At 45.4% G+C, this 25,670-nt stretch overlaps 1 protein-coding gene across 1 annotated transcript in view; it reads right to left on the reverse strand.

Moving 5' to 3' along the window:
- LOC124612781 (glycoprotein 3-alpha-L-fucosyltransferase A-like) overlaps window positions 1-25,670 on the reverse strand; it is a 79,921-nt gene that overhangs the window by 35,746 nt on the left and 18,505 nt on the right. The window contains exon 2 of the mRNA XM_047141220.1: window positions 13,220-13,370. Within this exon, the coding sequence (XP_046997176.1) occupies window positions 13,220-13,370 (151 nt within the window). The remainder of the gene's footprint in view (window positions 1-13,219; window positions 13,371-25,670) is intronic.

The raw sequence follows: 25,670 nt of genomic DNA on the forward strand, positions 1-25,670 counted from the left end.
TAATGCAGAAACATACTTTGAATTTCCTGATTAATTTGATGTGTACGATTTATTAAATTTGGCTGACTGGAAGTACATTCAGTTTAGCTTAAATAGATGCATCGGACGTTTTTAGGATTTCATTTCATTTGTTAAAAAGTATATGTAATATCTAACCACAAGGTCTAGAACGCTGTGGTTCGACTTAATTCCTAGTGGAGACCTTGCTGCATAAGTGATTTGTGCATGCCATATTCTTAGTATAACGTGTTTAAGTACTTCATTCTTTGTGTTGTTTTGTTGGTCTTCTATTGATCTTGTGTATTAACTATTACATTTGATCACAACAAGAGCAAAAGAAATGTTCAAGAAAGCAAAAAACAAAGGAAATCGGTACTACAGAACTTAATTTGGCGCTTCAAGTGATGCGAGTGAGGTCAGGAATGAACGTTCACCCAGAATCTCAGCTCCATCCACTGCTACACCTTCAAGCTCCTCCTCCAGAAAGAAATGTGATGAACTGCATTGGAATAAGAGAAATGCGAGTAATAAAGACATTAACATCATTATAGATTTGAGTATTCTCAAGTCCGTGTTCAGATATGGCTCTGAGCTCTATGGACTTAACATCTGAGGTCAACAGTTCCCTGGACTTAGAACTATTTAAGCCTAACTAACCTAAGAACATCATAGACATCCATGCCCGAGGCAGGATTCGAACCTGCGACCGTAGCAGCAGCGCGGATCCGGACTGAAGCGCCTAGAACCGCTCTTCCACAGCGGCCGGGTGGTCCGTGTTCAGTAAATTTGTGTGTGTAGGGGGGCAGGGAAGAATAAATATCACCGCAGATGCTTCTAAAATGTAAAGGATTAGGTTTGACAGTTTCATGTGAAAATTGTAAAATCCGGAATCAATTTTTATCTCAGATAATTGTAAAGTTAATAAACTATTTGAGTCAAGCTAAGATATTTTATGGACTGAGAGCGTTGGGAAATGGTCTACTACCGGAGAAATATTAATGTAATAAAATATGTCTCCCACGCCCCACTACAAATGTATGAAAGCATAGAGACATTTTACTAGACAATGTAAAAACATAGAAGAAGAATCTGAAAACTGCAACACGAGAGGCAGTTGAGGAAAATACAGACGGCGAGACGCTACAACATAACAACTGCATTTGATGGTACTTGGCAGAAGAGGGCCATCAGTCTTTGAACTAGGCTACAGCTGCCACAAGTATTGACACAGGTAATGTCCTAGATGTAGAAATTATATATTCAAGCGTTGTCAAGGATGCAATAAAATTGGTAAGTCAGATGCTGGAAAAAAGATGCAGCACGAAGCTGAGAGCACCGAGAACTATGCGGATTCCACTGGAAGAATGGAAACTACGTGAGCCGTAAACATTCTCATCGCTGTCTACAACAACGAGGTGTCCGCAATTTGCAGTTCGTCGGAGATGGTGACTCTAGTTCATTCAACTCTTGTGTTGATAGCAGATCTTACGGTGATAAGATACCAGAAACATTACGGTGTGTCAACCACGTACAGAAAAGAATGGGCACACGACTTCAGCGGAGGAAGCGGGCAGTGTTGATATTGTTGTCTGATGGCAAGACTGTTAGGGGTTGTCTGCTAGCAACCAGATATTTGATTTCTTATCCGTTACCCCACAAGAAGAAAAAATTCTAAAAGGTCTCCCTCTTATAGTGATCAACATATACCTTTTGGAAGGTGACGTTCCACAGTAGTGAGTGTCAGTTTTTAAACTCAAATGAAATTATCTGTCTCGTCTCTTCGAAACACGACTTTGCAGTAAAAATAGTGTCAGTTCTTAAAACCAATGCAGTTGTTTGATTCATCTCTTCAAAATACGACTTTTCGGTAAAAATAGCCAGTTCTCCAACTTGGGAAGGAGAATGTGTGACAGCGAAAGGAAAGTAATCAATGTACAATCAAAGGTGCAGCAGCGAGGCTTACTTGATCATTGCTCTATTGAACTATTAATCTGCCTTTCGCAATATTCTCGTCATTAAAAAAAAAATCTGCTGTCTTCGAGAAGCACAGCATTTCTATTTCTTTAATGTTCACATCACAGTTTGGCGATTGTCCAACAGCACACCCATACTGTACACGGCGGGGGGTTGGGGGGGAAGGGGGCCTTGATACCTCAAAACTCCACACACCATGCTGGAAGCCGTAACCTTCAAGTACCTACAAGAAATTTCAAAGCATTAGATATGACAGCCAACCAGTTGCAAAATACAGGTTTATTAGACCTTGGAAGTGGTTTCGACGGTTTTTAAAACCGTCTTCTTCAGAAGATGTAGAAACTATTAACAAGATTACGACATTGTGTATGGAACAGAGATAGTAACATTACAACGAACAAAATTACAGAAAATTTTACAAAAAATTTTTAGAGAAGCATATTCACGTAAAGTCACATCATCTATAGTCAAAGTGGGAGTCGTTGACTCCGCCTAGTAATGTCATCAACTTAATCACCATGTAAATATATTATACAAAAATGTAGTAGCCGTTTACTTTAGGGTTTTATATTAAAACTTTCAGTTATTTGAAAATATCACATATCCGACTCAGAATACAACAATATATAGTATGCCACTTGAAAGATTTGTATAAAAATGACAAATATAAAACGTGGCATCAGATCCTATAGGGCGTCAATATGTCACGTTCAGAGCCAGTGGCATGCGCCGACTGGTACAAGAGTGAAGGTACTAGCCTTGAGTTTGAGTTACCTCTGATAGGTGGCGCTCCTGCGCGTAGCTGCATGAGCAACGTGTGTAATTTCACTACCACGTATTTTAACAGAATTAACATATTAACCAAATAGTTGAACAGAGCAAGTGGAGAAGGAAAGAGTATCACTCAAATTATATGTCTTATAAGAAGCCCACAGACTCTGGTAAACATAAAAAATGTATAAACATACAAAATGTATAAACCGCACGAGAAGCACTTGTGTGTGAATACGCAACCATAAAAGTATCATGCTAATGAGAGTGGTTGTGTCTCCCTCATCTCCTTGCGCCTGGCAGATCCTCTGTTTTGATCATCGTCAGTGTGCTACATCAGTGTTGTGTTTAGTGCTGTTTCTCCTGTGCGTTAAGAGGCGTGATTTTATTTGTGTACTGCCTTGAGGTTCGCCGTCAGTGTTTGTTATGTGCTACGCCATCCGTCGATACCTTTTATGCTCCAGTCATACTGTGCCTTGTGTTCTTTTAATTGTCGCAGTGTGTGGCTTTTTGTGTGTGCTACTTTTAAACAGTTTTTTTTATCTCCATTTTACAGTCACCCCGTTTTTTGTCTATTGCCTTCCACGATGTTCCGCTTTTTTATATCTATGTTCACCATATTCTCTCCTTTGTTGTTTTTAAATGTCTTCTATTGTTTGTTCTATGTCTTTCGGCTGAAGAGCAGCGCATATGCTGCTGCCAGCCCGCCCCGATGGGGAATTGAAATACAATAAAGGAAAAAAAAAGGGGGGGGGGAGTGGTCGTACTAATAGGACATGTTATAAGAACAGTTATACGAGGAGGGGGTGTTATAAAATAACCAGAAAAAATGGACGAGGCCTCACTAACCAAAAACTCACGATCTTGTCGGTAGAATAAAAACACACTAAAAAAATAAAAAGCGGGTGCATTACTAAACTGTTCAACAGCAACCAAGTGTGGATGACAAAGCAAATTGTAAATAACAAGAGACGTATTCTTACTGAACATAGAATTTTTGAAGAAAAGAAATACTACGCCAAGGCCAGCACCGACCTGTCAGCTTGGCTGCTAGGCCAGAAGTGGAACCTTAAAGCCTCCCCAGAAATATCTACTTGCAAGTTGAAACTGTTCGTTTAAAATGTAGCCATAGTTTTTCTTTAAAGTGTCTGAAAATTTCAAGCTCTTCTCCATAAATCTAATCTACGCCCTTTTACTTCTTTGTGTAAGATTACGGTATCCGCTAAATCCCTTGAGTATGACAAGCGATAAATAAATAAATGTGGAATTCAGTAGATCTTGATTGCTCTACCAATTTGTCCGATACAGTAACTGGGAAAATCATTGCAGATCATTTTGTGAATACTCGTAACAGAATTTGAGAAATGATCCAAAGCATTTTTGACAATATACACAAGATGTTTATTTATGCTACTATTAATAGAAAAAGTTACCTTCCATTTATATTTATCTACCAAAAGGCTTCAATCCCGTACAACACGTTGCCTAGAAACTGGATGGAAATGAATTTATTATTGTCCTCTTTATTGTAAGCGAATTTGTTACCTTGTTGAAAATGTTTTGGTAGTTCAGTTACTGAGGATACGATCTGTTACATCTTGCTTATAACCATTATTTGCAGCAATGCATTTTATTACACTGATTTCATTCTGTAGGTTACTAGGAGACAGGGGCGTCGTTATGGCACGATTGATACCGGAATGAAAAAATGCTGATTTCCGTAATCGTGGATAAGAAGAATCATCTAGGATAAAATTTTACGAATAAGTTGCCATGCGGAAAACACTAAAGCTGAGGTTGTTATTTACTATACATATTTTAAGATCGACGAAGTTTAGCTCCGCGTTTTCATTCTGAATTTCTTTTGTGAAGCATATTTTCTCATGGACACTATTGAACGTGCTGAACAACTGTTCTAATTCTTGGTCGGTCGTCAAAGGCAATAATTATATCGTCTACATAACCAGCATAAACTCATATTTTCTTTTGTAAATCTGAGTTGGAGTTGGGAAAGCGCTTTTCAGAGAATTACCGGAAATGTCAGCTAGGATTCTAGCAAGACCATATGATTGCACGAAAATTTATCACTGAGAGCCAAATACTTATATTTAAGTGCCACCTGTAACAAATTAATGAGTATTTTTGTAACTCTCTTCTTTTGTCGTTGCTGTAGTGACCACTGTAAACATAATCATAACGCCCGCCTCCAGAGTCGCATGATCGATTTACAATCGCGTGTTCCATATGTATCGTTCGGACCCCGCGACTTCGAGAGATAATCAATCCCGGAAATTACCGCACAGTCAAATATTGCGACGTACACTGAGGTGGCAAAAGTTATGGGATATCTCTTAATACTGTGTCGGACTTCCTCTTGCCCGGTGTAGGGCAACAACTCGACACGGCATGGACTCAAAAAGTCGTTGGAATTTCCCTGCAGAAACACTCAGCCATTCTGCCTCTATAGCCGTCCATAACTGCGAAAGTGTTGCCGGTGCAGGATTTGCGCATGAACTGATCTCTCGATTATGGCCCAGTCAAATTCGATGGGATTCATGTAGGGCGAGCTGGGTGCCAAATTACTCGCTCGAATTGTCCAGAATGTTCTTCAAACTAATCGTGTACAACTGTGGTCCGGTGACACGGCGCATTACCATCTATAAAAAGTCCACCGTTGTTTGGGAACATGAAGTCCGCGAATGGCTTCAAATGTTCTCCAAGTAGCCGAACATAATCATTTCCAGTCAATGATCGACTCAGTTGGACCACATGATCCAGTCCATTCCTTGTAAGCAGGACCCACAACATTGCAGAGACACCACCAGCTTGCACAGTGCCTTGTTCAGAACTGAGGTCATGGCTTCGTGGAGTCTGAGCCATACTCAAAACCTACCATCAGTTCTTAACAACTGAAATCTGGGCTCATCTTACCAGGGCAAGCTTTTCCAGTCGTCTAATGTCCAACAGATATGGTCACGGGCCCAGGAGAATGCTGCAGGCGATATTGTGCCAGTTATCAAAGACACTCGCGTCGGTCGCCTGCTGCCGCAGCCCATTAACGACAGATTTCGCGGCACTCTCGAAAAGGATACGTTCGTCGTACGTTCCACATTGATTTCCGCGGTTATTTCACGCAGAGTTGCTCGTCTGCTAGCACTGATAACTGTATGCAAACCCCGCTGCTATCGGTCGTTAAGTGAAGGCCATCGGACACTGCGATGTCCGTGGTAAGAGACAATGCCTGAAATTTGGTATTCTCGGCACACTCTGGACACTATAGATTGCGGAATATTGAATTCCCTAACGATTTTCGAAATAGAGTATTCCATTTGCCTAGCTGTGGCAACCATTCCATGTTCAAAGCCTGTTTATTCCCGTCATACGGCCATAATCACATCGGAAACCTGTTCAAATGATTCACCTGGTTAGAAACGACAGCTCTGCCAATACACTGCCCTTTTATACCTTGTGTGCGCGATGTTACCGCCATCTGTATATTTGCATATCGCTATTCCATGACTTTTGACATCTTAATGAATAATTCCCACCGAATGGTGCAATACTGCAGAGTTATAGATGTGAGTGTATCTAGAAGAACAAAGTGCGAAACGTACGTGGGTGTAGTCACTGTAGCAGGGCTTTTCCACATTGTGAAATGAAATGAATGGTTGCACTGAACATGACGTTATAATAAAGAAACGCTTATAAATAAATTTTGGTATCTGCTGGGTGAAATCAAAATCACTCATACAGCATTACGTTACAAGCAAATTCTTCCACAATTACTACGAGAAATTCTAGCAAAGGAAGCATACACCCAATTGTTTAGTGACTCCGTTCATCATTTGCGTGACTGTGCTACATAGTTAAGTGTAGCAAATGTTGCCCTAGTGTTTTCGAGAAATCGAAATTTAAAGTTTTGCGACCCTGTTGAATACCATACGAGAACGGAAGCAATCGAACAGCCTAGCAGCAGGAAATTTATGACTGGCTGAGCTAACGCTGTGTTCAACGGCTGGCTCTCTTGCAGCCTTGGGACATTTTTAACATTCACCGTACAGCTTAACTGGCTCATAATACTTTTAATCTGATTTCTGGACAATGTTGAGGAGCTCATTAGAGCAATATTTGTTAGTCAAAATGAAAGTACGAGGACTTGTCATAAAGTTATAATTGTCTCCTCGAAAAAAATCAAGCTGCTACCACGGTGTCATCCGTTATCTACATACGCACCCTGCACTGCAACACATTTTCCCCAACGTTGAATGACATATAGGAGACCTCGTTTGTAAAATTCTGTATTTTGACTGTTCAGGAAACGTTCCACCTCGAAAAACAATTCTGCGACATTCTGGATGCGCCTGCGATACAGTGGTTTCTTGACATGAGGAATGAGGAAGAAGTCGCTGGGTGCCAGGTCAGGAAAGTATGGCGGGAGAAGGAGGGGGCGGGGGTGTGAGGCAAAATACGATAGCCAAAAGCGACAACGTATATGACTGTGTCCTGCCCAGTATGGAAACTCCCACATCGGACAGTTTCCCGCTATGGTGCTATGCACCGTCTTGACAGAGTCCTGTACAATCGTCAGGATATTTCGGTAGTTTCCTCCTTTGACGATTCGCCTCTTAGGAACATATTCTATAACCACCACACCATGGTAGTCTCAAAACCACACTCAGCATCATCTTGCTCTACGATGGTGGTTACGCCTCTTTCGCCCGTCGTGAATCCACATGCATCCATTGCTTGCTCTGCTCCTTTGTTTCGGGGTAATGTTGATAACTCATCATTCGTCCATGGTGATTCGGCAGCTAAAGAAGTCATCTGGATTGGCCTGACACAGCTGCAACATTTCCAGTGACATCTCGGCAGTGCGGGTATTTTAATAGGTTCGAGCAGTCGTGGACCGCAGAGGGCGGCGAACTTTGTCATGTTGAAATGTCATGCAAGACTAGCAGCAGTTTATCGTACATTGCTGCAGCAACAAAGGGTTCCTAGCGACTGGAAAGAAGCACAAGTCATCACCGTTTTAAAGAAGGGTCGAGGGAAAGTGTACATAATTATAGTCTGTTGTAGAATTATGTAATAAGTTTTGTGCTCGTGCATTATCACGTTTTTGAAGAACGGAAGTCTCCTCCATGAAAATCAACATGGTTTTGCAAACACAGATCTGTGAAACTCAGCTCGCTCCGTTCCTCCATGAAGTCTATAGCGCTAAAGACAACGGCGATCAAGTTGATGTCGTGTTGATTGACTTCAGGAAGGCGTTCGACATCTCCTACACTTCAGTTTAGTACAAAAAAAAGAAAACGAGCTTACCGAGTATCGGACCAGATTTGCGACTTGATTCAAGATTTCGTTACGGAAAAAACTCAACATGTCCCTAATGACAAGACAAAATCGTCAGATGTAAAAGTTATTCCCCGAGTAACCTAAGGAAGTGTAATAGCACAGTGACTGTTTTCTGTGCATATAAATGATCTAGTAGAAAGTCTCGGAAGCTCTTTAAGACTGTACGCAGATGATACTTTGCAACTAGCAAAAAAATGGTTCAAATGGCTCTAAGCACTATGGGACTTAACATCTGAGATCATCAGTCCCCTAGACTTAGAACTACTTAAACCTAACTAACCTAATTATATCCCTAGGCAGGATTCGAACCTGCGACCGTAGCGGTCGCGCGGTTCCAGACTGAAGCGCCTAGAACCGATCGACCACTTCGGCCGGCTGCAACTAGCAACGCCAGAAGACAGAATCGATTTGCAGAATGACCTTCTGAGGATTGCCGAATGGTGTAGGCTCTGGAAGTTGTCCCTGAATGTAAATAAATTGCGATACAAAGGGAAATAAATCCACTACTGTACAACTGCAGTATTGATGACAAACTGCTTGAAGCAGTATCTACCGTATAAAATCTAGGACTAACTATCTAGAGCCACCTTAAGTGGAATCACCAGATTCATATGAAGAATCTTAAGGAAATGTAACTCATCCCTGAGGGAAGTGGCTTACAAGGTGCTTGTCCGACCGATTCTTGAGTACAACAAGGTAGGACTGATAGACGAGATAGAGAAGATTCAAAGAAGAGCGGCGCGTTTCGTCACAAGATAGTTTAGTTCGTGCGAGAGCGCTACAGGGATGGTCAACAAACTCTAGTGGCAGGCGGTACAAGAGTGGCGTTGTGCATCAGGAAGAGGTTAACTTTTGAAATTTATAGAGAGCGCTTCCCAGGAAGAGTCGGGCAAGATATTACTTCCCACCACACACATCTCGCGAAATGACCACGAAGAGAAAATTCGAGAAAATAGGGGCAATACAGAGGCTTAACTACTGCCATTCTTCCCACGCGCCATTCGCGAGTGGAACGTGGTGGTGGTGGGGGGTGGGGGGTGGGGGGGAAATCTGTAAGTGGTACCAGAAGTACCCTTCACCACACACCGTTAGGTGACTTGCGGAACATGATGCAGATTTTGTAAACGGATCCATGACTGATTATCAGTTTTTGCACTATCGCCTCGATCGCGATACGGCGGGCTTGGAGCGCCAGGGTCTCCACGTCTCTTATTATTCCCGGTTCTTCAAAGAGAGAAAAGTCTGCCACTCCATTCTTCCTCTTTCAGACCTGTTTCCCCACATCGGAAGCGTCCATGCCGCCTAAACATTGTGTCATACGTTTATGCATTGTTGACGTACACTGTCACCAACTCACCAAGGATTGTTGTAGCGTTTTTCTCCTTCAAATGCTGAAAACGAACTACAGCACGATAACCCACTTTATAAATGGGCTGCGTCGTTTTGTTTCGGCTGCGGCATGGTACATTACCGTGCCAACGGCTTGGTCGCAGTGGTAACACTGGTTCCCGTCAGATCGAAGTTAAGCGGTGTCGGGCTTGCCTAACGCTTGGTGGGCCAGCATCCGGGTTTGCCAAGTGCTGTTGGCAAGCGGGGTGCACTCAGCGCTTGAGAGGCCAATTGAGGAGCTACTTGATTGAGAAGTAGCGGCACCGGTCACGAAAGCTGACAACATGTGGGAGAGCGCTGTGCTGACCACATGCCCCTCCGTATCTGCATCCAGTGACACCTAAAGGCTGAGGATGAAACGGCGGCCGGTCGATACCGTTGAGCCTGCAAGCCCCGTTCGGACTGTTTTTGTTTATTTGGTGTATATTACAGTAACGTAGGGGTTTCAATGTGTACCAGAACTGCAGACATGTACCTGCAAACGCACAAAAATTAATTACGTAACTTAATATTTTTCGAGGTAATTAAGACTGTATGACTATCTTTCGTATGTACCAGGGACGTGCAATAAGTAAAGCAACAGATTTTTTTTCTCGGCAAAAAATTCGGAATTTTTCGTGAGACGTTCTGGAATATTACTGTTTCAGCCTCTATACTTTCATGATGTTCCCATAGGTGAAAGCACTATACGTAGTCTTCAAAATGGGACCTGTAACGAAGGTGCGTTTCAAGCAGAGAGCTGTCACTGAGTTTCTTTTGGTGGAAACCCAGACCATCGCAGATATTCATCGGCGCTTGCAGAATGTCTACTGAGACCTAGAAATAAACAAAACCATGTTGAGTCGTTGGACGAGGTGTCTGTCACCATTGCAACAAAGAAGTCGCGCGCAACTGTCCGAAGTCCTGCGTGCCCGCCGGCCGCACACAGTGTTGGAACGTGCGGACACTCTCAATCGAGGTGATCGACGAATCACAATCCAAGTACTTCACTATTCAACTGGACGTCTCTGTCGGCTGTGCTGACACGCTTGTCCGCCAGTTGAGGTAATCAAAGGTGTGTGGCAGCTGGGTTCCTCGCCACTTAATGGAAGGCGATAAACAGCAACGAAGGACCATCTGTGTGGAATTGCTTGAGCGTTACGGGGCTGATTTGATAATTTTTTGTCGAACATCGTCACAGGCGATGAAATATGGGATCATCATTTGGAACCTGAAACAAAACGGTACTCCATGTAGTGAAACCACAGCATCTCCCCTCCGAAGAAAACATCCAAAGCCGCACCCTCAGTTGGTAAAGAAAGGACGGCAGTTTTCTGGGACTGTGAAGTGGTTATTTCGTTTTCGTCCTCCCTCATAGTGCAACGATCTACTCTGAAGTGTTCGCCCCCGGTAGCTGAGTGGTCAGCGCGACAGACAGTCAATCCTAAGGGCCCAGGTTCGATTCCCGGCTGGGTCGGAGATTTCCTCCGCTCAGGGACTGGGTATTGAGTTGCCCTAATCATCATTTCATCCCCAGCGACGCGCAAGTCACCGACATGGCATCAAATCGAAAGACTTGCACCCGGCGAGCGGTCTACCAGACGGGAGGCCCTCGTCACACGACATGATTATTATTACTCTGAAGTGTACTGTGCTAGCCTCGAGAAATCGAAGAAACTATTTCAGGGTGTTCGTCGCTACAAATATACAGACGAACTTCTTCTCCATGACAACGCAAGGTCTCACACAAGTCTGAGCATCCGAGACGAGCTCACGAACTTCGCTGGACTGTTCTTCCTCATCCACCCTACAGCCTGGACCTCGAAGCTTCCAGCTCCTAATTGCTTGGCCCAATGAAGGATGGACTCCGCGGGAAGCAGTACGTCGTTGAGGGAGAGGTTAGAGATGCGGCGAGACGTTTACTCCGACGTCAACGGGTGGAGTGATACCAATCGGGCATACAGCCTCTGTCAATAAGGCAACGTAAAGTTGACACATTGAACAGAGATCGTGTTGAAAAATAAGGTTTTGTAGCCAAAAGAGTGGGGAAAAATATGGCTTGGTTTCAGAAAAAAGTGTTGCATTACTTATTGAACGTCCCTTGTACCTGCAAACACACAAGAGGTTAATTACGTAACTTTATATTCTTGGAGGTAATAATTAAGACTGTATGACTAGCTTACCACACTACTGGCCATTAAAATTGCTACACGAAGATGAAATGCTGATGATAAAAGGGTATTCATTGGACAAATATATTATACTAGAGCTGACATATGATTACATTTTCACGTAATTTGGGTGCATAGATCCTGAGAAACCAGTACCCAGAACAACCACCTCTAGCCGTAATAACGGCCTTGATACGCCTGGGCATTGAGTCAAACAGAGCGTGGATGGCGTGTACAGGTACAGCTGCCCATGCAGCTTCAACACGATACCACAGTTCATCCAGAGTGGTGACTGGTGTATTGTGACGAGCCAGTTGCTCGGCCACCATTGACAAGACGTTTTCAATTGGTGAGAGATCTGGAGCATGTGCTGGCCACGGCAGCAGTCGAACAATTTCTGTATCCAGAAAGGCCCGTACAGGACCTGCAACATGCGGTCGTTCATTATCCTGCTGAAATGTAGGGTTTCGCAGGGATCCAATGAAGGGTAGAGCCACGGGTCATAACACATCTGAAATGTAACATCCACTGTTCAAAGTGCCGTCAATGCGAACAAGAGGTGAGCGAGACGTGTAACCAATGGCACCCCATACCATCACGCCGGGTGATACGCCAGTATGGCGATGACGAATACACGCTTCCAATGTGCGTTCACCGCGATGTCGCCAAATACGGATGCGACCATGATGATGCTGTAAACAGAACCTGGATTCATCCGAAAAAATGACGTTTTGCCATTCGTGCACCCAGGTTCGTCGTTGAGTACACCATCGCAGGCGCTCCTGTCTGTGACGCAGCGTCAAGGGTAACCTCAGCCATGGTCTCCGAGCTGATAGTACATTCTGTTGCAAACGTTGTCGAAATGTTCGTGCAAAAGGTTATTGTTTTGCAAACGACCGCATCTGTTGACTCAGGGATCGAGACGTGGCTGCACGATCCGTTACAGTCATGCGGATAAGATGCCTGTCATCTCGACTGCTAGTGATACGAGGCCGTTGGGATCCAGCACGGCGTTCCGTTTTACCCTCCTTAACCCACCGATTCCATATTCTGCTAATAGTCATTGGATCTCGACCAACGCGAGCAGCAATGTCGCGATACGATAAACCGCTGTCGCGATAGGCTACAATCGGAGCTTTATCAAAGTTGGAAACGTGATGGTACGCATTTCTCCTCCTTACACGAGGCATCACAACAACGTTTCACCAGGCAACGCCGGTCAACTGCTGTTTGTGTATGAGAAATCGGCTGGAAACTTTCCTCATGTCAGCACGTTGTAGGCGTCGCCACCGGCGCTAACCTTGTGTGAATGCTCTGAAAAGCTAATCATTTGCATACCACTGCATCTTCTTCCTGTCGGTTAAATTTCGCGTCTGTAGCACGTCATCTTCGTGGTGTAGCAATTTTAATGGCCAGTAGTGTATTTTTGGAGGTAATAATTAAGATTGTATGACTAGCTTACTACTATCGTGCGACATAGCTAAATGGGTGATCCGATAGGTGTATGCTTCCTTTGTAAGCACTGCATGCATTGCGCCACGTGAGGCAGAGGTTACCGGCTACGAGTGAAGAGACGGATGCACCTTGCGGCGAGGGCGGCGGCGCAGCGGCGAGAACATCAGCTGCTCGACGATGCGGTCGGAGGTGGCAGGCGCCTCCCCAGGCCAGACGCGGCGTGGAGCCGTGCCGTCACCGGGATGTGGCCACTCCCAGCCGCCGGATAAGAACCACGGCCTGCAGCACAAGCGGCGCGCTATCACTAGCCTCAACTGCTGCTGCCTCAGCGTGCCGGAGAAAGACCCTTCCTGGTTATCGGCCGAGTCAAGGCGTCGTTCTGGGGCAACGTTTCGACAAGTTCCCTACTTATCATCTTCAGATGAAGCGTCAGGTTCATGTGCAGTTCGTTTTTTTTTTGTAGACTCTGGACCACAGACTCTTCTGCCTCGTGTGCAACGGCTGGGCCAGTCGCGCACCTTCGGAAGAGATGTCACACACGGTGATGAGGAGGACCACTGCCTCTTTGACAATCGAGTCCTAAGAGTCCGTCCGTCTGGCACATCGCTTCTGTTCAAATTCAAACGTAAGACCTTCGTCAAGGTTGCGCTATGCCACTGCAGATTAGTCCGTTTGGCCGAACGCTTCTCACATGTTGTAAGAGGCGCTGCTAAATACACCGTTGAGTCTGGCAGCGATTTCTCTCCCCCACCGTCTGCGACACCCCTTCCCTATGCGTGCGACTGGCCCAGCCATTACAAAAGAGGCGTAGGAAAGGCACGAACTGGACATGAACCGGACGCTTACCCTGAAGATGACGAGCAGGAGACTTGTCGAAAGGTTACCGCAGAATGACGCCTTGACTCGCCTGATAACCCAAAAAGACATCATCAAGCCTCGCCGAGAAAGCCTGCATTCCTGGAAAGGTTCTCGCATTTAGGCTGAATCTTTCGCTCTGCAGTGGAATGTGCGCTGTTTTGAAACTTCGTGGCAAATTCGAATTGTGTTCTGGATTGGGCCTCGAACCTGGAATCTTGCATGCTTTTACTGGCTGAGCTAACCAGACACGACTCGTCCTCACAACTTTGCTCCTGTCAGCACTTTTTCCCTTCTTCATAGAAGTTCTCCTTTCCAGATACGTTACGACTGGATAAAGTAAGGTTCTGGGTTCGAGTTCCAGCCTAGATCGCAGTTTTATTCTGTCAGCAAGTGTCAAATCAGAGCACACTCCGCTGCAGAGTGAAAAATACATCCCGGAAACAAACCCTTTGGCTGTGGCTAAAACTGTCTTCACTCATGGTGTGAAAGCGCCGCTGGACGAGGATCTGGTCGCATTTTGTGACGTTACACTGTGGAATTTCACGTTCCATTGCATTCCTAAGAATAAAACATTGAGCTGCTGAGAATTTTTCCGGGTTGTATGGCCGTGGTCCATGGAACTCTTCAATCCCTGACGTTTCGTCCGAGGCTACGTTGGACTTCTTCGGAGGTGGTCCTGGTTGTGCTGAATCTTGCCTTCATTGTATGAATGAAAGAATGAATTATACAAGTCAGATTTCAGTTTCGTGGAGAAGAACGTGACCAATCAGAAGCAAGATAACGTTCTACGTCAAAAGCAGAACTTGCAAGACGTCATATTGGATATCGTCATTTTCAGTTGCGGCCTTATTTGCCTTATTTAGTGGGTTTTGGATTATAACTTACATCCTACGGATATATGCTCTGTAAGGGAACGGGGAAGTAGGCAAGCGATCGTTCAGCTTCCAGCGCGGAAAGCATGTGTCCGTCCCCGCTGAGTCCGCACCGCCGAGTCGTCGCCCGCGCGGGTCAACTATCCACGCGGAATGACAGTGCGTCTTTCTACCTGCCGGGCGGTCGCTTTTGCTGTCGTCAGCTATGGGCTTCTGCGACAGATACGATTTGTTGTAAATAAATGTTTGTGAATTTCATATCACCAACTACTGCAGCCGAGCTCACTATCACATATTTGTGTGGTGCGCTCGGATCGGAGTTATTTCGGTTCATATTCTGCTGGTGGAAAATTTTCACAGTCAGTTATGTAGCTGGCGAGAGGAGAAAAAGTGGTAGTGTAAAGTTCCAGATCACAAATCTTTGTTCCGAAGCTCTTGGTTAAATTCCAGATCTCTTCAAAGCGTCTCAGGATGTGAAGCCATGTGAAACTGTGACAGTGATCTGTCTGTCGGATGCGGATGTTAAGCTCGGCTGTTCGAGAGGAGCGGGCCATAAGCATTGGGTTTCACTCCTCCCTCTCCCTTCCCTTCATCCAGTAACACAAACCCAACGCTACACTGCACAAGTAACCATGACAGTCATCCGCACGACACAGATACACACTTGACACTTCATAAAAATTTGGAGGAAGAGAATGGGAAACCATCTTCCCTAGGACCTCGTCTTGAGCGGCGATACAGGATCCCTACATCTGTTCCCCTGTGCTCAATCCATGTTTGTGGAATTACTTTGGCGTGAATGACATATCGTCTTTAAGGTATTGTAAGATATAGCTGTAATTAACACCATTTCACGGTTAAAGGTAGTTGGCTACTCTTCTATTCTGTCGCGTCCCGACACAGGCCCAAGTAAAAATACAGAGTTCGTGAGACTTAATAGCGCAGTCAGGAGGTTGACGACAATAATGTTCTGTTGTCCGGGACGTTTTCCCTAATTAATCTTTATAAAGGAGTCGAGAGGGAGTAAATCTCAAGTAGCAAGATCACATGAAATCTTACATTGCCTATAACTAAGTTTATTCATCGTCAAATACATATTATGTGAGTTGTCGGATCAACAGTGCCCCTAACACATATTAGCCACAATCCCTTTCATATTATTCTGTTCTTCTACTCATGGGCATCACCTTACCAAGAAACAAAAGACAACTAGAATTTTGCTCTAATCACTGTCAGTGCTTAACTGAGAGACAAGTGCAATTACTGCCACTCTTTCTGTCTTGTATTAAATCAACCATCTCTCTGACCTAATTCACCAGAGACATATACTGTACAACTACTTGTTCCTACTAACAAATGAATGCTGAGCACTAACTGCTTCAGTCAAAGATCAACCGTCCTTGTTCGCCACTAAATATGAAAATATATCTGTCGATGATTACTTGATGCGGACTGCCTGTTACTAGTTACCCTTTTAAACGCTTTCGAAGGCCCTTCTGACTCGCGTACAGTGCCTTGTATCCAAGTTTCATAAAGTACCAACTTATTTTTCTGTTTCCGGAATATTCAGTCTCTGCGTGTTCGTGTTGACTTTCTACTAGTAGGCAGAGTTCCAAGTCGAGTAATCGATGGCCCAGACCTTCACTCACCATGGTGTTTACCCCAGTGCGACTGTTGGCCTCCGGCATCACACGTCCTTTGAATGTTCTATTCGTCTGCGTGTCTGTAAGTAGTACATGCAGAAGTCCCTGCACAGAGGTTTTGGTTGAACGTTTTCTCTTTGCAGCATGATTGATTTTCTACGGTCACGACAATTCATCTGCACGTTTTCTACAAGATTCTGGAATTTTATTATTAATATGTGTTATACTCTCTGTCCACCCTAGGCGACTGGAAAATCGAGGTCTGGTCAGATGAGGTCTGATTTCACTTGGTAAGAGCTGACGGTAGGGTTCGAGCTTGGATCAAAGCCCGAGAAGTCGTGAACTCAAATCGCTGACAAAGCACTGTGCAAGCTGGTGGTGTCTCCATAATGAAATGGACTGTGTTTAAATGGAATGAACTGGGTTCTCTGGTCAAAATGAACTGACTGGAAATGATTATGTATGGCTGCGTGGAGACCATTTGCAGCCATTCATGGACTTCATGTTCTCAAACAAAAATGGAATTTTTCTGGATGACAATGCGCTAAGTCACCAGGCGACAACTGTTCGCGGTTGGTTTGAAGAACGTTCTGTACAGTTCGAGCAAATGATTTGGCCATCAGTCGAACATCTGTGGGACATAATCAAGAGGTCAGTTGGTGTGCTAAATCAAGCACCAGCAACACTTCCGCAATTATGGACGGCTTTAGAGGCACCACGGCTCAATATTTCTGCACGGTACTCCCAACGGCTTCTTGAGTCAATGACACGCGGAGTGGCTGCACTATGCCATGCAAAAGGAGGGCACGCTATTAGGAGGTGTCCCATGACTTGAACCCTACCGTTAGCTCTTACCAACTGGAAATGGTACTCATCTGACCAGACTTTTGCTTTACAGTCGTCTAGGGTCCAACCAATTTGGTCACGAGCCTAGGAGAGGCGCTGCAGGCGATGTCGTGCTGTTAGCAAATGCATTCGCGTCAGTCGTCTGCTACCATAGCCTGTTAAAGCCAAATTTCGCCGCACTGTCTTAACGGATATATTCGTCGTACGTCCCACATTTGTTTGTGCGGTTATTTCACGCAGTGTTGCTTCTCTCTTAGCACTGAGAACACTACGCAAACGTGGTTGCTCTCGGTTCTTAAGCTAAGACCGTCGTCACACGTCCCTCCCCTCTTTACAGAAGACTATATAGATACAGCACAGTCCCCCCATTTGGAGGCATAGGCCGACGACGTTGAGGACGAGCCCGCACCTCACCCACAGATCGCCAAAGGAGCGAAGAACAACTCCCTAGGCCCCAGCAGCCTTCCGAGTGAATTTTGTTGGACCTTCAACGCAATGATGCTTCTACATTGGACAGAGATGTTCCAAGAGTAGTTGAGTCATTCCTTTCCCCTAACACCAGACTTTGTCAATGGCACTCACACACTGGTGCCCAAACCAACAGGGCGAATGCACATCACCCACTTCCATTCCTCACATTACTAAATGTGAATTATAAAAACTACGTGCATCTCTTGGCAGCACGCATGTGTGAGGTGTTACCTGCAGTATATTCTATGGAACAAACATAGCTAGGCTGTGGGGCCACCCTTCGGACAGCCAAGGATGAATATCAGGATTTTTAATGCGCTTGCCGTGTCCTGCCGCCTCCTTGCGGGGCTGGTGTCGATAGATTTCAGTAGTGCCTTCAAATGAGTCCTCCACTGTTGTCTCCTCTCAGTGGCAGAATGCATGGGGTCCACCCAACACCACCAACATTCATAACTGCCATTGGCCACTTACTTTGCAATGCAATATCCATGGTCTGGGTAAATGGACAATTGGCTGGACCGATCCCTATCCAGCTTTCGTTCAGGCAGGTATGCCCTTTGTCCACTTTGTTGTAACGCGATCACCGTTGAGCCTCTCATCAAAGGCTTCCTACATCGTCTTACAGGACTTACATTGTGTGGCCACACATTCCACTGCTGGGCCTATGCAGACGACCTCCTCATTCTCACACACTCACCTGCGAAATACACAACGCCATAGTATGGATCCAACTTATGGACAATCAGTGGGTTGCCACATCAGTATTGCCAAATCGATAATCATGAATATCTGACGTGGACTCCAGGACAAGGAACCACTCCCATTTCCCATAGTGACAATGCTCAATTACCTGGGCATCGACTTTACCAGTTCCAACCAGCATACTGTGGCAAAAACGTAACGTCAGTTGCTGCAGTCGATCCCTTACCATGTTTACCACATACTCCTGCACAGCCTGAACCCACTACAGAGAGTGAATTATGTCAACAAATAAGTGGCATCTAAATTGGTCCAAGCTGCCCAATTACTCCCTCTACTATTGATACTGCGATGTCAACTCCAACAGGCCCTTGGGTAGAGTCCGCACACAATACCGTGGCTGGTACATGCGCAGAAGACTAAACATGTATGAGGAGAGCAGCAGTCATGAGGGTTACGGGCAGGTGTTAGAGGGGAAATGTCGAGCACTGGAGGGGGAGTGCTACTCCAAACTGAAGCCAACACTCACATTTTTTGTAAATATTCAGTGGGGCCCCTCCGTGCCCACACTTGTAAAGCGACCATTCAAAAAGATCTGTCACCTCTGCTTTGGTTGTTGTTGTTTTTGTTGTTCTCTTCAGTCCTGAGACTGGTTTGATGCAGCTCTCCATGCTACTCTATCCTGTGCAAGCTTCTTCATCTCCCAGTACCTACTGCAACCTACATCCTTCTGAATCTGCTTAGTGTATTCATCTCTTGGTCTCCCTCTATGATTTTTACCCTCCACACTGCCCTCCAATACTGAATTGGTGATCCCTTGATGCTGCAGAACATGTCCTACCAACCGACCCCTTCTTCTAGTCAAGTTGTGCCACAAACTCCTCTTCTCCCCAATTCTGTTCAATACCTCCTCATTAGTTATGTGATCTACCCATCTAATCTTCAGCATTCTTCTGTAGCACCACATTTCGAAAGCTTCTATTCTCTTCTTACCAAACTATTTAATGTCCATGTTTCACTTCCATACATGGCTACACTCCCTACAAATACCTTCAGAAACGTCTTCCTGACACTTAAATCTACATCTACATCTACATTTATACTCCGCAAGCCACCCAACGGTGTGTGGGGGAGGGCACTTTACGTGCCACTGTCATTACCTCCCTTTTCTGTTCCAGTCGCGTATGGTTCGAGGTAAGAACGACTGCCGGAAAGCCTCCGTGCGCGCTCGAATCTCTCTAATTTTACATTCGTGATCTCCTCGGGAGGTATAAGTAGGGGGAAGCAATATATTCGATACTTCATACAGAATCGCACCCTCCCGAAACCTGGACAGCAAGCTACACAGCGATGCAGAGCGCCTCTCTTGCATAGTCTGCCACTAGAGTTTGCTAAACATCTCCGTAACGCTATCACGCTTACCAAGTAACCCTGTGACGAAACACGCCGCTCTTCTTGGTATATTGTCTATCTCCTCCGTCAATCCGACCTGGTACGCATCCCACACTGATGAGCAATACACAAGTATAGGTCGAACGAGTGTTTTGTAAGCCATCTCCTTTGTTGATGGACTACATTTTCTAAGGACTCTCCCAATGAATCTCAACCTGGCACCCGCCTTACCAACAATTAATTTTATATGATCATTCCACTTCAAATCGTTCTGTCCACATACTCTCAGATATTTTATAGAAGTAACTGCTACCAGTGTTTGTTCCGCTATCATATAATCATACAATAAAGGATCCTTCTTCCTATGTATTCGCAATACATTACATTTGTCTATGTTAAGGGTCAGTTGCCACTCCCTGCACCAAGTGCCTATCCGCTGCAGATCTTCCTGCATTTCGCTACAATTTTCTAATGCTGCAACTTCTCTGTATACTACAGCATCATCCGCGAAAAGCCGCATGGAACTTCCGACACTATATTCGATGTTAACAAATTTCTCTTCTTCAGAAACGCTTTCCTTGCCAGTGTCAGTCTACATTTTATATCTTCTCTACTTCGACCATCATCAGCTATTTTGCTCCCCAAATAGCAAAACTCATTTTCTACTTTAAGCGTCTCATTTCCTAATCTAATTCCCTCAGCATCGCCCGATTTAATTTGACTGCATTCCATTATCCTCGTTTTGCTTTTTTTGATGTTCATCTTACATCCTCCATTCAAGACACTGTCCATTAATATCTAAAAAGAATTCCACCGAAAGTACAGAGATTTATTTTCGCCTGGCTTCTTATCCATTTGTAACATTCGGAATAGAGTCATGAGAGACGAATTTTGAATAAGACCTACACATTTCTCGAGCTGTCATGTTAAAATTTGCTTCTTTCGCCAAAACACAGCGGAGTTTACACAGTGTCACCTCACTAACATGCTGTGCAGCCCCAATTAAGAGAGAATTCTGAAACAGTGGTTCATTAAGTCTGGTAATTGGGGAACTGAGGAAAAGTAAGGTCAGCAGCTTGTGATAAAACACATCCTAGGTACAAAAATAAACATGTAATATCTTCACCGATGTTGTTCCAAAACCCATAGTATTTCTTGTTTCACCAGCTGTCAATGGCCCTCAAAAATTACTTCTTTCATCGAACAAGTCTGTAGTTAGTGGAATATTACGGTGGATAATGAAGTTTTACATAATAACGATATGGCAAAATACTCTCCTCTTTGCGTGCTGTCATTTGTTAAAATCTCGTTTCGGTACCTGAAACCGTTTATGAAATACAAGGAATGTTGAGGTTATTTCACACTGGCTTTCAGGCTGGCTCGGTGCGATTGCAATTGAATGTGAAACGTCAGATCAATTTTCTCGACAATAGTGACAGATAAACACCTCTACCCAAGTCTAAAGAAAAATTCAATATGTTAGCCAAATATCATATGCAGCAACACATTATGTAACATGCACCAAACGCAAAATCATAGCGGCCATCTATTTTTCATTGTGAACTTTTCCAAATTTTGCGCAGTGTCTTACTTCCAAGTAAACATCACAATAACTATGGTCATTAACGAAATGATTAGCACATCATCATGAACCTGACATATAAAGCTGTAAGTAAAGCAAAAATGAAATCTTTTTTACCGAACAGTTTCTGTAATATCGTCTGAGGCAGACTACAGGGTATGCGCATCGATTCTGTCTTCACCGACAGGCCGAAGAGAGGCAAACACTTATCGGCGGATAAACGAATAAACTCGCCCAGCTCTTTGGAAGAAAATTTGTCACTGCGCATCGGCCACCACATCCTGTGCGGGCTCTACTTCGTTTTCGCTGGCACCGTCTTCAAAATCTGATATGAGACCCTTACCCTGTGTGTTACAAAAGATGGTCTTGGTCTTGTCCATGTTTGGGCCAGAGGCACTGCATTATATGTTCATACAATATTGAGACGTTGGTGGGAACCTTTAACATCCCTTGCTCACTGCACCCTGGTAATCCTAGTGCCGGACTCACCTGAACTGCCAATCGCATTGCACATTGATCATAGAGCACATTGCTCTGGTGCTGTCTCACATTCATACCTACACTCCTGGAAATGGAAAAAAGAACACATTGACACCGGTGTGTCAGACCCACCACACTTGCTCCGGACACTGCGAGAGGGCTGTACAAGCAATGATCACACGCACGGCACAGCGGACACACCAGGAACCGCGGTGTTGGCCGTCGAATGGCGCTAGCTGCGCAGCATTTGTGCACCGCCGCCGTCAGTGTCAGCCAGTTTGCCGTGGCATACGGAGCTCCATCGCAGTCTTCAACACTGGTAGCATGCCGCGACAGCGTGGATGTGAACCGTATGTGCAGTTGACGGACTTTGAGCGAGGGCGTATAGTGGGCATGCGGGAGGCCGGGTGGACGTACCGCCGAATTGCTCAACACGTGGGGCGTGAGGTCTCCACAGTACATCGATGTTGTCGCCAGTGGTCGGCGGAAGGTGCACGTGCCCGTCGACCTGGGACCGGACCGCAGCGACGCACGGATGCACGCCAAGACCGTAGGATCCTACGCAGTGCCGTAGGGGACCGCACCGCCACTTCCCAGCAAATTAGGGACACTGTTGCTCCTGGGGTATCGGCGAGGACCATTCGCAACCGTCTCCATGAAGCTGGGCTACGGTCCCGCACACCGTTAGGCCGTCTTCCGCTCACGCCCCAACATCGTGCAGCCCGCCTCCAGTGGTGTCGCGACAGGCGTGAATGGAGGGACGAATGGAGACGTGTCGTCTTCAGCGATGAGAGTCGCTTCTGCCTTGGTGCCAATGATGGTCGTATGCGTGTTTGGCGCCGTGCAGGTGAGCGCCACAATCAGGACTGCATACGACCGAGGCACACAGGGCCAACACCCGGCATCATGGTGTGGGGAGCGATCTCCTACACTGGCCGTACACCACTGGTGATCGTCGAGGGGACACTGAATAGTGCACGGTACATCCAAATCGTCATCGAACCAATCGTTCTACCATCCCTTGACCGGCAAGGGAACTTGCTGTTCCAACAGGACAATGCACGTCCGCATGTATCCCGTGCCACCCAACGTGCTCTAGAAGGTGTAAGTCAACTACCCTGGCCAGCAAGATCTCCGGATCTGTACCCCATTGAGCATGTTTGGGACTGGATGAAGCGTCGTCTCACGCGGTCTGCACGTCCAGCACGAACGCTGGTCCAACTAAGGCGCCAGGTGGAAATGGCATGGCAAGCCGTTCCACAGGACTACATCCAGCATCTCTACGATCGTCTCCATGGGAGAATAGCAGCCTGCATTGCTGCGAAAGGTGGATATACACTGTACTAGTGCCGACATTGTGCATGCTCTGTTGCCTGTGTCTATGTGCCTGTGGTTCTGTCAGTGTGACCATGTGATGTATCTGACCCCAGGAATGTGTCAATAAAGTTTCCCCTTCCTGGGACAATGAATTCACGGTGTTCTTATTTCAATTTCCAGGAGTGTATTTTATCGAACTTAGTTTCGTACATGATGCTCTTCCGACAATACACCCGCCGCGTGGAATGGCCGCGCGGTTTGAAGTGCCGAGTTACGGATTGCGCGGCCCCTCCCGCCAGAGGTTCGAGTCTTCCCTTGGGCATGGCTGTATGTGTTGTTCTTAGCATAAGTTAATTTAAGTAGTGTGTAAGTCTAGGGACCGATGACCTCAGCAATTTGGTTCCTTGGGAATTCACAGACATTTGAACATTTTTGACAACACGCTCAATGCAGATTTTTGTAAGTTGTCATTGATGCACACCCCTCCATTGGTAACACAATGCCCAGACGTCCAATGGTCGACAATGTTGAAGACTATCCACGCTCCATTCCTTCTGTGGGATATCAGGGCGTTTTGGTACTACATTGTCAATGGTTAGTTTCCCTACAACCAGTGACTATACCGTATCAGTCTGGCTGCGTCGCCACTTTGCACAAGTTGCCTATGAAAGGACACTGATGAGCACCACCTTACGTGCGCTACGAAATGTAAGGTCTGGCTCCTAACACTATGTATATTGGCCTGCTACCTCTGCACCTCGTCAGCAATCGTCCATCCCTTTCTGCAACTCCTTCCACACACTTCTCACCTTCCCCCGGTTAAGCGCCATGCTATTACGCGATTGCAAGTTGAGATGATCGCCTACCTTTTCCGCGATTCCCCAAACTCCACACTTGATTCTGGGTGGTATATACTGGAACCTCACAGTATGCTCGAATGTTCACCCACATATCACGGACCTTTGCCAGCTAGTTTCACAGCGCGATCACAATCCAGTCCCCTTAGTTTGGGAGTACATAACCTCCTACATTATTGACATGTGAACGATCATTTCTGAAATGGTGTACATTACCAACATGTCCAGTCTGGCGACTTGAATGTGTGAAGGGAATTGCATGGTCGACTGACTTTTTTTCTCAGTTTGAATTTTAGTTCTTATGTTTGTCTGCCATGAAGTTACGGGCGTCCCCACATACAGCTCCCCCTCTCCCCCCCCTCCCCCCCCCCCCCCCCCCGCCAGGAAAGGCCTGATATGCTGTCCCACAAATAATACAAATTAAAATACAAATACAAATAAAAATATAAAAAGTCCTTATTGTCATTTACCTTGATCTAGTCCCTTTCTTGACAAATCCCTTGTAGTGAGGGGCAGGGGGGAATGCCATGGCCTGGCCTCGAGTTTCGCCCCTTGCCTGTCTCACCCTCTTATCCACCCTGCCACGACTCAGACTCCTAAAAAAAAAGAAAAAGAAAAAAATCTTGTGAGTGAGACAGGCTGTAATGCGGGCGACTTGTGTTCGATTCCCTGCACTTCCAGGAACTTTTCCTTGGTGGGAGGACTGAACTGTTTTTTACTCAGAGTTGTGACGCCCACTGAGGAGCTACCTGATTGAGAGTTAGCAGCTCCAAAGTCGAATCGCCGACTATGGCTAGGAGTGTAGTGGGATGATCCCATGCCCATCCGTACCGCATCCGATGATGAATACTGAGGATGATATAGCGGTCGGTCGATTATCGCATGGTCATCACGGACAGACTGTAGAGTTTCTAACTAAACACGTAACTTTGCCTTTTCTCTTGTATCGTTTTCATGGATACTAAAATGTTGATTTATGTGCACTGCACACAGAACAACTAGACCAGCATATCTACAAAGGAGGAAATTTGCGTTTTCATATAAGTAATGTAGCAATTTTAAGAATGAACGCTCCATTGCAGAGTGAGAATCTATTGTGGAAACAATCCCCCAGGCTGTGGCTAAGCTCCGGCCGGTGTGGCCGTGCGGTTCTAGGCGCTTCAGTCTGGAACCGCATGACCGCTACGGTCGCAGGTTCGAATCCGGCCTCGGGCATGGATGTGTGTGATGTTCTTAGGTTAGTTAGGTTTTTAGTAGTTCTAAGTTCTAGGGGACTGATGACCACAGCAGTTGAGTCCCATAGTGCTCAGAGCCATTTGAACCATTTTTTTGTGGCTAAGCCATTTCTTTGCACTATCATTGCTTTCAGAAATGCTAGTCCTCCAAGGTATTCAGGATAACTTCTGTAAAGTTTAGAAAGTAGTAGAGAAGAGGAGCAAAATAACTGATGATGGTCGAAGTAGAGAGGATATAAAATGTAGACTGGCAATGGCAAGAAAAGCGTTTCTGAAGAAGAGAAATTAGTTAACATCGAGTATAGATTTAAGTGTCAGGAAGTCATT

Source organism: Schistocerca americana, chromosome 1 (genome assembly GCF_021461395.2).
Source record: "Schistocerca americana isolate TAMUIC-IGC-003095 chromosome 1, iqSchAmer2.1, whole genome shotgun sequence".
Classification (NCBI taxonomy): Eukaryota; Metazoa; Arthropoda; class Insecta; order Orthoptera; family Acrididae; genus Schistocerca; species Schistocerca americana.